Source organism: Trichosurus vulpecula, chromosome 3, assembly GCF_011100635.1.
Source record: "Trichosurus vulpecula isolate mTriVul1 chromosome 3, mTriVul1.pri, whole genome shotgun sequence".
Lineage (NCBI taxonomy): Eukaryota > Metazoa > Chordata > Mammalia > Diprotodontia > Phalangeridae > Trichosurus > Trichosurus vulpecula.
The window spans coordinates 111,805,332-111,820,524 of NC_050575.1; the positions used below are offsets into that span (position 1 = coordinate 111,805,332).

The 15,193-nt window shown below is 40.6% G+C and overlaps 1 protein-coding gene across 1 annotated transcript; it reads right to left on the minus strand.

Moving 5' to 3' along the window:
* Positions 1 to 2,616: 2,616 nt before the first annotated feature.
* LOC118842164 (BPI fold-containing family A member 1-like) lies at positions 2,617 to 14,706 on the minus strand. The gene is made up of 7 exons (XM_036749784.1): positions 14,547 to 14,706; positions 10,067 to 10,214; positions 8,852 to 8,959; positions 6,883 to 7,029; positions 3,311 to 3,383; positions 2,899 to 2,962; positions 2,617 to 2,675 (listed from the first exon to the last, which is right to left on the minus strand). The coding sequence occupies exons 1-7, from the start codon at positions 14,704 to 14,706 to the stop codon at positions 2,617 to 2,619; spliced, it is 759 nt and encodes a 252-aa protein (XP_036605679.1).
* Between the last annotated feature and the right edge of the window lie 487 nt (positions 14,707 to 15,193).

A 15,193-nucleotide genomic window follows, 5' to 3' on the forward strand; every position in this document is an offset into this window, starting at 1 on the left:
AGACAGCGGAAGTTTATTGAAAGAGAAACTTGGAGGGAGGAACACATTTCCAAGAGACAATATTCATGAAAGGAAAATGGCTTCAAATCCAGGGGGAAATAACTTGATGGACCCAGGCAGATGCAAAACCTTTAATCTCTTCTCATACCAAATACAGCAATTTGTCTCTAGCCTTGAATTCCTTCAAATAGAAAGAAAATTATAGGAGAAGCTTATCTCAGTAGAAAATCCAGTACAGGTAACTACCATCTTCCCCCTGGCCATGAACTGATGGTTTTGGAATTTCTAGCCTTCTGTCAAAAGACTCTTTTCTACTCCTCCCTCCTCGCTGACCCTGTCCAATTCCTCCCAGATACCACTTACTTCTCAAACTAAGAACAAGACCTGCTAAGGTTGAGAAAAGTGTAGAAACAAGAATCAAGGCATGTACACACATCTCAAAGTCTTATAACAGTAGATCTAGATAGACCTCAGAAAACAGAATATCACAATTGGAAAGGACCCTAGAAAATAAGAGCCAGATGGACCCTTGGAGAGCATGTAATCCAATCCCTTCAATTTACAGAGCAGTAAAATGAGGCCCAGAGAGAAGTCTTTGGGTACTTGCCCAAAGTGTCACAGTCAAACAGGAGCAGAGCTCAAATTATAACCTAGGCCTCCTGATCCTCAAGTCAGAGCTCTTTCCATCCTGAATCCCTGACTGGCTCATGATGTGTCCTATTCCCAGATGTTCAGTATCCCACTGTGTAAAGAGATTGTATATGGCTGGGATAGGAGAAGAGAAGGGGCGTCTTTATTTTTGACCATTTGTGACTTTAAATATCTTCTTTGTTATTCCATTTCTTTCTTTCTCATCTCAATATCCTAAATGTCAAGCTTTCATACCTTATTGGAGTTATTGTAAATAGGGGATGACATTTCTGCTTCAAGTGAGCATTGAGCTAGGTCCCCTTTAGCTGGATCATAGATTTAGAGCAGAAAAGATTCTATGAAGTCATTGAGTCCAACCTTGTCATTTTATAGATCAGGGAAGTGATGCCCAGAGAGTTTAAGTGATTAACCCAGGGTTATGTATTTAGTAAGTTTCTAAGGCAAGAGTTGAATCACTCTGAGGGACTAGAATTCAGTGTTCTATATTCTAGGATTCGGTGTTCTAGATTCGAGAATTCCCCTTTCCCAGAAAAAATTCTTTGAAAACTCAATCAAAGTAGTACATTATTAAAAAGGCAGCTCTTACCCTTTTGGAAAGAAGTTGGTCTGCTTTCTGGAAGGTTCATTAATTAAAACCAAGATCATATCCACAACGTAGTGCATCTGAAAGGAATAACCATGTCTGAGACTATGTTGTATCAAGAGGCTTAGAAGGCCTTGGTGGCAGGGGAACAGGGGAGGTGGTGGAGGAAGTAAATGGATTAGAACAGCAAGTGGTTACTTGTGTGAATTCCATTGACTCCATCTTGTGACTCAGTTCTGGAGTTAGTTTAGTTCTCTTTCTATTCAATTATGGGTATAGTCCAATTTCTGTCTTGTAAGAAAACTTTATTCAATTGTGGGAATTGGGAGAAAACCCTGTTGCATTGTTTGAACCTAGCCCTGTGCAGCTGGACCATTTTTACCTGCTGCTTAAAGACCTTTAACTGAAGACCTAGGTTATGCTGACCAGAAACTGTCAGATCCAAAGACTGATGCAAAAAGTTTTCTCATAATTATGCATCTCAAGCAACTCATATGTTTTATCTGAAAACTGGCCCTATACTGAACAATCAGCTATTGTTTCCATGTTCCTTTGATTATATATAGACATTTGGGGAGAGTGGGATACCTCTTTTTCTGATTTCAGGGAATTGTATCTGTTGATTCTCTCCCTCCCTACTTGGAAAGTCCCTAATCTTTCCTCCAATTAGAAATCAGAGTACTTAATTTTGGATCCTGGTTAATTGTTTTCTTTTAATTGATTGGTCTTATTTGATTAGTTGGGTCTAGCTCTAAGCTAAGGAAAGGGGTCTGGTCCTGATTTTTTAGGCAATTGGCATGTATTGCTTAATAAATTGATAGACCTGGAAGCCTGAACCTTTGTTTCCTCAGTCACTTAATCTTTCCTACCACAGGGAGGAGTAGGGTTCCACCTAGTTCTCCAATTGGAAGTGTTTAGAAAGGCATGTTCCAGTGCACTGGATTTAGGGGCTTGGAAGAGGACAGAGTCTGACACTACTTAGCCATTTTTCAAAACTGCATTTTCCCTAGAGGCAACCTGGCTTCATGTTGTTGGTCAGGTCTCAGGACAGAACATTATGTACCCCAAACCCAATTTTTCACTCCATTTATCAGTCAGTGAATCATTCATTCTTCTTTGAGAAAAGTGTGATATTAGGGACCATGGGATGATCCAGTACCAGAAACCAGGGAACCTGAAACACCATGGACTGTGTTCAGCTCTTAGGCCTAAGAAAAATGGGGCACCTGGGCCAAGACTTTCTAAGGAATCTCCAGAAGGAGAAGGGAAGAGTCTGCTTTTTTTATTTTTCATTTTTTTCACAAGCAAGCCCCACTTAGCTTTTAGCCTCTTCATAGCAGAATTTAACAGATAGCAGCCAATTTGTTCTTGGTGTGAAATCTTTAAAACTCCAGTGCAACCATGACACAAGAGCCAACAAATGGTCCGGGTAACTCAGCCACTTAGAAATGGAAAAGAGAGTCTATGCCAGTAGGGTACGGACTCTGAGGCCTTAAGGCCACATGTGACCCTCTAGGTCCTCAAGTGTGGCCCTTTGATGGAATCCAAACTTTACGGAACAGTTTGGATTCACTCAAGGTGCCGCACTCAAGGACCTAAGGGGGTCACATGTGGCCTCGAGGCTGCAGGTTTCCCCGCCCCTGCTATGGAAAGGAGACACTTACCAGCAAGATCCTCTCTCAGTTTAACATCTAACCGCGGTAAGCATGCATTGACTGCTGAGCAGAGCTGGAAGACAAACACAGAGGGATGTGTATGATCCCGTTTCCTGAGGGAAAGTGTCACCACTAAGTTTACCTGACCAAACAGATGACTGACTGGCTGAATCACATACAAGAGAGCCTACAGAATGAATGTCAGAATTCAGAGGAACCTTAGGGACCATCTTATCTCACTCCCTCTTTTTTGTTTTTGTTTTTCAGAGATGAGAAGGGGCTTGTCCAAATTCATACAGCAAGCCAGAGCCAGACAGCTTAAGCTAGAACCTTAGGCTGTGAATCCCAGTCTAGGGCTCTTTGCACAGCCCAGAACTCATACTAAAGAAAGGCTTGGAGGAATCCTCATGTGTACACTTACTGCTTCCTCTACCAGTTGGGGGACGACAGGATCCAGAACACTTGTAAGTGCATTCAGGATAGAATTGAGTACCCTGAAAGAAAAAAGACCGTGAAGAGAGAGTACAATCAACCACTTTCTTGAGGAGTGTGAGGAAGAAGATCCCCTCTGTCCGCAGACTTGAGGCTTCCTGTTCTAGTAGGAAACTCAGCTAAGCAGGCCCCAAAGAACTGCCATACGACCAAGGGGTGTCATGAGGCTCAAATGAAATAATTGATGTAAAGTACTTTGCAAATTGTAAAGCACTATGGAAATGTCAGTTATTATTATTGTTAATGTGGATATTATTATTGTCATTAGCCTACAGCTACTAGGCTTCCAGTCTGATGATGATTTCTTTCCCTGCACTCCTGCTGAGTCAAACAATATTTAGAGACCAATACAGGGGAGTTCTGGTAAATGTTTAACAACAGGGCTGGGGGTAGAGGTGGGGGTATTCGATGGACAGGCGTGTATGCTCACATGCTTTTAAGTTTAATCTATATTATTAACACTTGATTAAGTCTAGAAACAATCGACAAAATTACCAATCAAGCCCTGATTTTTATCAATTGCCAATTTCTGAGAGGCAAATGCTTATGCTGGAAATTTACACACTTACACACACACACACACACACACAACCAGCTCTCACAAGTCAATTAGAATTGGCTCTAGCAGACCCCTACCTATAACTGTGTGAAGGCTGAATAATTCAACAAGAAAAACATGATCGAGAACTGAATTTGTATGCTCACGAGGAGAGTCTATCCCATGGAGCAGAACAAGAAATCTGGATGTCTAGGGATATTCTTTCATCGGATCTGTTACTGGAAAGGACCTTGGTTGCTTAGTCCATCTAGCCTACCCCTTCATTTTGCAGATGAGGAAATCAAGTCTCAGGGATCATTCAAGGCCAGTAAGTAGCAGGACTGGCTTTTGGAAACTGGTCCTCTGGCTCTGATATAGTGATTTTTTTTTCCTTTTTACTCTGTAATACTGTTTCCAAAAGGAAGTATTGTGCAGGTGAGAGTGGTTCATGTGTATCAGGAGGGGGATGGGTTGAGCATTACATTTCCATCCTGAACAGTCAGAAGAGAAAGATTGTCCTATGACTGTCTAACCCCAGCCCCAGTCTCTTGCATAGGCTTCATCCCCTCATTTGTATATTTAATAAACACTTATTAAATGCCTACTGTGTACAGAGTATGGTGTTGGGCACTGAGGGAGATGCAAAAGTCCCTGCTCTCATGGAATTCAGAATCAAGTAGGATGTGAATACTATTATATGTCCTATAAGAAGGCAAAGAAGAGAAATTGCTGCTTGGATAATAACAATGTCTCAGGTTCTTATAGTGTTGTACATTTATGAAATCTTTTAAAAATCCTTACAACAGCTCTCTGAGGTAAATTAGGAAGTGACTATAGTTATTCTCCAAAGTTTCCAATGATCCTTTGATGGCCATTAGATCTGGCAATTAATTTATATTAATTAGATTAGATTATTAATCAGATTCAATTAATAACTAGATTTTCTCTTTAATTGGATCTTCTCTTTAATACTCTCTGTCTCAGTTTTCTTGATACTACTCTCTCCCCTGGTTCTCTTGCTACATGTCCTCATGCTTAGCTTATTGTAATAGGTTGTTTATTTGTTTCCCTGCCCCAAGTCTCTCCCTCTAGTCCGTTCTCCACTCAGCTGTCAAAATGATCTTCCTAAAGTGCAATTTAACCATGTCAGCCTCATCTCCATTCAAAAACTCCAGTGGTTCCCTATTACATCCAGGTAATAATAAGATACGTAAATATAAAACATGAAATCCTCTATTTTGCCTCTAAACCTCTTCATAGCCCAGCACCTCCTCTCTTTCTAGTCTTCTTACACCTTATATGCCTCTACACACACACACACACACACGACACTCCATCTCCAGACTCCAGACATTTTTACTTGTTGTCCTCCATGCCCAGAATGCTCTCCTTCCTCATCTTTCTCTCCTGGCTTCCTTTAAGTCTTTGCTACTTACAAACGTGACTTTAAAAGAATCACTGGACCCCTCTATATCCACAAGTCTTTCATAGTCCTCTTTAAACGTAGTGCTTTCCCTCTGAGACCACTCCAAATTTATCTGGTATATATCTTATTTATAAATAGTTATTTTATGTTGTTTCCCCCATTATTAGGCTGTGAACTCCTTGAGAGCAGGGACTATGTCTTGACTTCCTCTGAATCATTAGTGCTAAACTCAATGCCTGGCAAATAGTAGGCACTTAATAAATGCTTGTTGAATGAGAAACTGAGATTCTGAAATGGAAATTCATTTCCTGATGCTCCAATTAAGAGGGGTAGTGCTGTAACTAGAACCTAACTTTGCTGACTCCTAGAATACCTAGTTGCCTTCAAAGCTACCTCTTACCTAAAGGCTTTCCTGGCACCTTCCCTCTCCCATTGCTCCCCAGCTATTAATGCCTTCCTCCACCAAATTGCCTTGTATTTATTTTGTATATTTTTATACACACTCATGTATTTCCCTATCCAGGGAGGGCATGAAACTGTTTGATGTCTGATTTTGTATCTCCAGTGCCTATAAAGAATTGTTATTGTCCTCTGCTTCCATACCCAGTGGCCCATTACAAGTTGTTTGTTGTTGTTTTGGCCAGGGAGACACCAAAAGTGGATGAGCAGCCCTGGAAAGGTCTCTGAAAGCCTGCACACTGGAGGTTCTATTCCTCCTTAAACACCCCACATGCCCTACCATATCTCTAGTAGGAACTTAATAAATGCCTGGTGATTGATTGATTTCTTCACTAACACAGATCTTTTTAACATATGTAATTTATATCTTTTATGTAATATATTTTAGGATATAGGTATCATATGTATGATATATATATCATATAACTCATATGAAATGGTTACAATTATGCCCCACCCAAGACCTTACAATGACTTTCAGTCCTCTCTGGATGTAAACATCTCAGGTGGATCTCCATCCCAGCACTAAAACCCCTTATCTCTGGCTCTTGTCCCTTTTTGTTGCTGTTACTGTTGTTGGGGGAGGTAATTTGGGTTAAGTGACTTACCCAGGGTCACATAGCTAGTAAGTGTCTGAGGTCAAATTTGAACTCAGGTCCTCCTGACTCCTGGCCTGGTGCTTTATCCACTATGCCACCTTTTTTAAATTACTCCCTTCTTTGTAAGAAAATAAATCTTTTTTCTGCTCCCTAACTTGCAAATAACTAGCTTTTTTTAACAGTCTTCATTACAAAACCACCTTTCTCAAATCCATCATTTCATAGTGCATCTCTTACTGGAAGCCTTCCTTGACTAAGTTAGGAGAAGCCCATATCTCCAATTAGATTTTGAACCCTGTGTGGATTAAATGGTGCAGTTAGGATATGAACCCAGGCCCCTTGTCACCCAGGATAGTGCTCCAACCTTCATTTGACAGCAGGCTGAATTGGGCCAAAAGAATGGAAACAAATTACCATTCTCCCCAAGTATGGGAATTGACTGCTCATGATGAGCACCATGAAACTCTTTGATGACTCACCTGCTGGGGGTTTTGACTTGTAAATTAACAAAGTCAGTGTTACAATCCTGAATGACCAGGTAAACATCTTCATTTTCATCCATCTCTGTTCCAATTTGAAATTTGTTATTCACTTCTATTGTGAAGTCAATATTTCCAACAAACTTTCTAAAGAAAAAAGATATAGTTTGGAGAGATAGAACGTCATTATTTATAGAAACCTATCATGGGGGTAAAATCAGAGAGAAGGGTTAACTGGATGCTCCTGCCCATCAAACCCAACTGAGGAATGCAGCAATGAACACTGGCAGCTCCTCTCTTTAGACTCCTACTGAGATTCGTCTTTAACCTGCTGTTTTCTTCAGCGATTTGCCCCGTCATCTCTCCTCACTGTCTCTCCTACTCCTCTCTCTTTCTCTCTTTTTCTGTCTGTCTCTGTCTCTCTCTCTGTCTGTCTCTGTCTCTCTCTCTCTCTCTCTCTCTCTCTCTCTCTCTCTCTCCCTCCCTCCCCTTCTCTCTCCCCTTCTCCCTCTCCCCCTCTCTCCCCCTATCTTTGTCTCTCTCTTTCTCTCTCCTCTCTGTCTCTCCCTGATTCTCTCTTGGTCTCTGTCTTTTTCTGTCCATCCATCTGTCTCTTTTCTCCTCTTTCTCTTTCCTCCTCTTTCTTTCCTCCTCTTTTCTATCTCTCTCCTCCTCCTTTTCATCTTTTCCCTTTTCTCCTCCCACTCTTGCTCTCTCTCTTTTTCCTTCTCCCTCCCTTCTCTTCCCTTTCTGTCTCTGTCTTTCTCTCTTCTCACTTTCTCTCTCTCTCCCTCTCTCTCCCTCCCTCTCTCTCTCTCTCTCTCTCTCTCTCTCTCTCTCTCTCTCTCTCTCTCTCTCTCTCTCTCTCTCTGTCCATCATCTGTAATTTCTCTTTACATTCCGGTTCTCTCATTGCTACTTACAAACATGACTTTAAAAAAAATCACTCTGTATCCGCAAGCTATCTTCCTCTATCTCTCCTCCCTTTATCAAGGAGTCAAAATCCTTGAAAAAGTTGTTTGACCCTGTCACCTTCATCTCCTCTCCTCTCATTCTCTTCTCAACCTTTTGTAATCTGGCTTTTGACCTAAGTGCTAGACTGAAACTTCCTCTTCTCTCCATTCCTACAGCTACCACTCTAATTCAGGCCAATAGAACTTCTCACCTGAACTACTACAGGAGTCTTCTATGGTCCTTCCCTCCTCTCCAAACCGTTATTCACACAGTAGTCAAAAAGCTTTTCCTCAAGTACGATTCTGACAGCCTCAGGCCATCACTTAACTAATTGCAGTGGAACCTTATTAATTATAGGAGCTACTCTGCTACTTAAGACACCTTTCTACTGGACCCTAACCTACCTTTTTAGCCTTAGGACACATTGCTCCCCTCCAAGTAGCCAATTTGCCCTTTTTCCTGGTCCGCATCCACAATACTACATCTCTCATCTTCAAGCCTTTGCACTGGCTGATCCAGATGTGCAAAAGGCATTTCCTTCTTGTTTCCATTTCTCAGATTTCCTAGTTTCCTTCAGGATCACCTTCTACATGGAGACTTTCCTAATCCCCCAGCTACTAATGCCCTCCCCACAAACATATGTAACTCATATATATATTTTTCTATATGTACATGTTTTCTCTATTGGCTAGACTCTAAGCTCCTTGAGTTCAGTGACTGTTTTCATTTTTGTCTTGGTGTCCCTTGCATCTAGCCCAGTGCTTGACACATAGTAGGTGCTTTATAAATACTTGTTGGTTCATTGATTGAACTCCATAAAAAAGATGAGAATGAAATTATGTAATAGTAAAAGAATAATAGCAATGGTTCACATTTATCTACTGTTTTACAATTTACAAAGTATTTTCTTTACATCTGTCAAGAAACATTGGAATTATAGGTAGCTGGTTTACTTTTGCTGATACATCATTCATTTCACTGAATAGAGATTTTAAGTCTTACAAAGATCACTCACATATTTGCGTTTATAGTCAAGATTGTAGGGAATGTTGCTGACAGCTGATGTCTGTCTTCATTTTGTGTAATATTAATACCAAGGATGTAGGCCCCTATAACTTTAATCCTAAAGAGAGAAGTCATATTATAGAACAGAGGTCAATAATTTGCATTCTTCACAGGTCTAACCCTACCCAAAATAAACCATTCCTATATTTTAGCTCTCTGTCAGACGAAGGTAAGGGAGAATGAGAGAAGGGAAGGTGTTTTCAAGCAAAGACCCCAAAGATTCTGAACCTTGACATTAATTCTGAACCTTGACATTGGTCCTCAGCTGATTCTGTCTTCCAGCTTGGTGGTCTAGTGTCCAATCTGTAGGATTCTGGCAAGGCTGACCTGGCCTAATGAGAAGGTCCAAATGGCAACATCCTTCCCAATTCTTTGTAGTCACTCACCCTGAACCATGAAGGTGAGACCAGGAGGCAAGTATAAAAGTTAGCCCAGCAACATACTGTACTTGAAAGCAGGGGATGGCATGTGATTTCTGTGCTTATTTGGTCAAGTCAAGTAACTTGCTCGAGTGCACCCAATGTGCCAGTAATTGAGCCAAGACTAGAACTCAAGTCTTTTTACTTCTGTTTCTAGACTCATTCCTCTACAAAGAGTTGCTTTTTATTTTAAGAGTTTATTGGAGAGGTGGGATCATTGAAAGGTGTTACTCTGGGCCTTTCCAAGGGAATAAAATTATATTGTGGATATAGTATGTTGAATATTTTTTTCTTTTTTTTTTTTTGCAAGGCACTTGGGGTTAAGTGACTCACCCAGGGTCACAGAGCTAGTAAGCATCAAGTGTCTGAAACCTGATTTAAACTCAGGTCCTCCAGACACTAGGGCCAGTGCTCTACCCACAGGTATTTTTTCTTTTGATTGTTTTTAACCAAAATTTCTTCTCTGCCCTCACATGACACTCCAAAACACATACCTAGGGCCATCTCCAGGTCAGTTTAGTCCTCCAGAACTATAAACACTTTTTTTGGAGGAAAGCAAAGATTTTTACTTCACCCTATACACTTCTCTGCCTCACTCCATATTTGTCCTTCCCCTTCTCTCAAAGTCAGACCTTGCTTTAAGCTGCTCTGTCCTTCCACCCAGCCCTCCCCCTCCTTGTCACTGCCTGGAACTATTGGATTCCCAATTTGGGTCTGAGACTAGACAACTAGTAATGTGAACTCACGAAGAAAACTCCAGGTCAAAAGAGTTGGCATCCAGTCCTGCATGGGAATTTCCCAACAATCCACCTTGAATAGAGTACAAGGCCTTCATGATGGCGAGTTTCTTAAGATTTCCTTGAGCATTTGTGATTAACAGCTGGCGGTGTAAACCTGTAGATAGTTTCAAGGAATTGTGAGTCCTAGGTTTAACTCTTGCTTATAGAAAAGTAGTCTAGCATAGAGACAAAAGAACTAGGTCTAGAGTTGGAGAACCCGGGTTTGAACCCAGCTCTGCTTTTTACTACCTCTATGGTCTCAGGCACATGTGACGCCTTCTCTGGGCTTCAGATTTCTTATCTTGAAGGGGTTAATAATCTCCCTCAAAGCTCTTAAGCCTATGATCCCATAAAAACATGAATAAATTGGCCTACTTTATGAATGGTGGCCTATAGGCTGAGCTGAGCAATGCTGGATTGATCTCTGACCCCCCCCCCAAATCTTCCAAAATTCAACCACCACTGCACCCTTAAATCTGATTTCCAGATCTCCTTCTGCCCTAAATCTTACATTCATTTTGTTCCAAACAATAGAAATCTATTCCTTCAGTTGAAGTATAACTATTTATCCTTTGAAATGCAAATGGACTTGGACGGGATCCTACCTGAGAATGACTTTTTTTCAAGTTTTTGCTGCACAAAGGAGATAGGCTTCAAAGTGGGGTCAGATTAGGAAGGGAAACAGGGTTTAGAAACTTCACTGACTACTCAGAATTGTCAAATGCTAGTCATTTCTTGTCCTCTGCTATGCTCTTTTCCTACATTTGTCCAAACATCCTTCCCATATATGGAATGAATCAATATCCCTGTATTAAATCTCTAACTCTTCTTCCCTTAAGACCCAGCTTATGGGACACCTCCTCCATGAAGACTTCTTTGGTTGCCCTCAGATGGTCTCTTACTACTCAGTTTCCTAAATCCTTTGTCTATAGTTCTCCTTTGACCTATAACATTCTGTTTTGTATACTACTTATTTATGTATTTGTAAGCATAAGAGGACTGGAGAAAGGGCCAAGTTGTGAAGGTCTTTAAATGTCAAACAGAGAATTTCATATTTGATCTTGGAGGTGTGGGGTGGCATGGTCCTTTCTATAGATGGTGAGCTCCCAGAAAGGCAGGAGTTGTCTCATTTTTCATTTTTGTAACACCAGCACTGAGCACATGACTTGATACATAATAGGTACTTAATAGATGTTTGTGGCAGCACTTTTTGTGGTAGTGGAAAGACTGAAACAGCTGATACTTATTTTGAAGGAGGCAACTAGGTGGTACAGTGGATAGAACACCTGGTCTGAAGTCAAGAAGATGTATCTTCCTTAGTTCAAAGCCAGCCTTAAACACTAGCTGTGTGACCCTGGGCAAGTCACTTCACCCTGTCTGCCTCAGTTTCCTCATCTGTAAAATGAGCTGGAGAAGGAAATGGCAAACCACTCCAGTATCTCTGCCAAGAAAACCCAAATGGGGTCATGAAGAGTGAAACATGACCGAACAAAAATTTGGGGGGAAATGGATAAACAAATTTTAGTATGTAGTGTAATATAGCTGTCATAGAATATTAATATGACTAATGCAAGTGTCCTCTTCTTGACTTCTCTGCTACTTTTGACATTGTCGATCCCTCTATTTTCCTTGTTATTCTTTCCTCTCTGGGTTTCCATGACATTTGCTCTCTCCTGATTTTCATCCTACCTCCCTGACTTCTCTCTCTCTTGGTCTCCTTTGCTGATTTTCATCCAGATTATGCTCATTAACCATTGGTATCCCTGAAACCTCTGTCCTTGGCTTTTTTATCTCCCTCTATACTACCTTGCTTAGTGATCTCATCAATTTGTATCAATCATCATCTCTGAAGTCTGATTTTCAGATCTAAATATCCAGCCCTAATCTATCTCTTAGCCTCTAGGCTCATAATACCAGCTATCTTTTGGATAAGTCCTCCAAAATAGGCATCACCTTTGTTTCAGTTTTTCACTACCACAAAAAGTGCTACAACAAATCTATGTCACTCTCCTACTCAGTAAACTCCAGTGGCTCCCTATTACCTCTAAGATCAAATGTAAGACCCTCCCTTCGCCATTTAAAGCCATTCACAACCTAGCCCCTTCCTACCTTTCCAGTCTTCTTTATGATTCACTCCTTTCCACGTACTCTATCACATGGTGATATTGGCCTTGTCGATGTTCTTTCCTTACTCCCTGGCTTTTCCCTGGCTATCTTCCAAGCCTGGTATTATCTCCCTCTTTACCACCACCTATTGGCTTCCTTGACTTCCTTCCAAACTCAACTCAAACTCTGCCTTCTGTAGGTGAACATCATCTCCATTAGCGTATGAGTTTCACAAGGTCACAATCCCTGTTTTTGCTTTTGTATCCCCAAGGCTTAGCATAATGCCACGCAATAGTAAGCTCTTAGAAAGAGATAAAAAAATCAAAGTAACAATATTATTAACTGACAACTAAACAATCTAAACTGAGCCCTGCCAAATTATAATGACTAAGCTGATCTTCAAAGAGGAGAAACCAGAATATAACTACTTCCTTTCTTTCAGAGGTGGGAGGGATCATAAGAGTTGGAGATTTGATGTGTAATGTTGGACTTGCTTATGTATGAGTTAGTTTTGTCAAACTGTTTTTTTTCCTCTCTACTTAAATTTTTATCATTAGGGGTGGTTCTCTGAGAGACAGGGTGAGCTATATTGGGAAATATAGGTGATATTAAAAAATCAAAAGATTTATGTTGAATTGCTAACTCAGGACCACAGCCAGAGTTTATTGTTTATTTTTGGGTGGCTCTATTTTATGAATCATTATGGATGGAAATGGGGATATTCATATCCACTGTTCCTATAGCCCCAGGGCAAAGTGACAATGAGAGGGCAATGGTTCAGACTTACAGTAGAAATATGAGACTAAAATTGAAGATGCTCCTTGATATGAAGAAAAATAAGAATTCAAAGTATAAAAATCTATTTCTCAAATAACTCCCAAATGTATGAAGGGTTTGGGGAATGCCCAGAATCCCTGTAATCCACAAGTTTGATGAGAAAAGACTTGGGTCATTAGAAAGGCTGAAACAGAAACCAGATCCAAGAACAATGAGCCAACTATGCTGTCTGGCAGTTACACTTTACAGAACAAAGGAGTCACTTTGTCAGGTGGTGGTGGTGAAATGGTTGTTCCTCTAGGAAGCTAGGTGACACAATGGATAGAGTACCAGGCCTGAAGTCAGGAAGACTCATCTTCCTGAGTTCAAATCTGGTCTCGGATATTTACTAACTGTGTGACCCTGCACCAGTCATTTAACCCTGCTTGCCTCAGTTTCCTCATATAAAATGAACTGCAGAAGGAAAATAACAAACCACTCCAGTATCTTTGCTAAGAAAACCCAAGATGGGGTCACAAAGAGTCAGACGTGACTGAACAACAATAACCTCTAATCCAGGGGTAGGAAACCTGCAGCCTTGAAGCCTTCTAGATCCTCGGGTGCTACCTTTTGACTGAGTCCAAGTTTTACAGAACAAATTGTTTTATTAAGGGAATTTATTCTGTGAAGTTTGGATTCAGTCTAAACTATTACAGTAGCAGTATAGAAAGAGATATGGAAAGGATTTAAAGAGGTATCTGGTCATAGGAAAATGGGTTTAGAGCTGATGGGGATCCTAGTAGACATTTAACCAATACTTTCTTTTATAGATGAGGCAGGTAGGTGGCACAGTGGATAAAGTACCAGGCCTGGAGTTAGGAAGACCTCAATTCAAATCTGGCTTCAGACACCAACCAGCTGTGTGACCCTGAGCAAGCCACTTGTTTGACTCAGTTTCCTTTATCTGTAAAATGGAGTTACTAATAGTACTTACCTTCCAGGGTTATTGTGAGAATTAATAGAGATAATCATTTTAAAGTGCTTGGTACAGTGCCTGGCACAGAGTAAGTGCTATATAAATCTTAGCTATTATTAGATGGGAAAACTGACTGACCAATTACCAGGTAATAAATGGTGGTACTGGGATTGGAATTCAGGTCTTTGATTCCACATTCAAGGCTCCTTCCCCTGTAACACATTATCTATAGAAGTTAAACTCCTCATTTTAGGGGGGATAGTAAAGGGAAGTGACTTTTTAAAGATCTATGGGTAATTAAGTAGTAGAGTCAAGAAATGCATTGATTTCCCAATTATTTGCCCTCTATATCCCATTGTCACAGACATGGTACACATGCTCATTAGAATTTCTAATTCAACCACGATGCCCTACCCCACCCTGGCCCCCTTAAAGTTCTTATGAGTCTTGGAGAAAAGGTTATGTGGATCCATTTAAAATCCCCACCCACTCCACACAAAATCATACATGTCTTTGACCACTATTAGCCTTCCTTCCAGTAAACTTTTTTTTTACTTCTGGTCAGAGATCAGCTGGAAACAGTTGGGACTGGATCAGATGGTAACTTACCAGTAGCTGTTCTCGAGAGTAAGCTTGCCTCTGCTGATGCCTCTGCCTGAACAGATGCTTTTGCATGTGGGTAAGTCCAGATCTGCTTATGTCTTCTTGCGTGTGCAGAACTCTGTGTGAGCAGTCCATAGAAGAGAACAAGTCCCCAAATCTTAAGCATTTTTCTTCCTGATATAAAAAACTAATTAAAAAACATTTTAAAAAATATTTTCCCCAAATTAAAATATCAATTAAATATGAGATTTTCCCCCCAGGCTGGCTTGTAATGGTCAGAATATCTAAATAATTTCACTGTTACTTCCATTCAAAGGTAGACTTAAAGAATAAAATTAATGTGAATGAAGAAGAAAAGAAATGCAATCTCCCCCTCCCTCACACATGCCTGCGCACACACACACACACATGCACGCACACATACACACTCACCAGAGACAAAGACTCCTCTAGCACAAGAAAGTTTTTTGGTTATGGTCCCAGAGAACATGTTTGAAGGAAGGTGAGGTGACATTTGATACTCATTGGTTTGGTCCAAACACACAAATACCATATTTTTCCATATAAACTGTAAGAAAAGTCCCTTATTTTGTCCCTCTTTCCTAAATCCACATATGCATATGTGCAGTCCTTGGCACATTGTAAGCACTTAA

Bases quoted from the DNA above. Each gene is read 5' to 3' on its own strand.
- LOC118842164 (XM_036749784.1), bottom strand. From the start codon at position 14,706: ATGCTTAAGATTTGGGGACTTGTTCTCTTCTATGGACTGCTCACACAG. The intron at 7,030-8,851 runs GTGAGTGATCTT...TTTTTTCTTTAG, and splicing joins TTGACTATAAACGCAAATAT to AAAGTTTGTTGGAAATATTG. The intron at 2,676-2,898 runs GTAAGTGTCTCC...TCCATTTCTAAG, and splicing joins ACTGAGAGAGGATCTTGCTG to TGGCTGAGTTACCCGGACCA.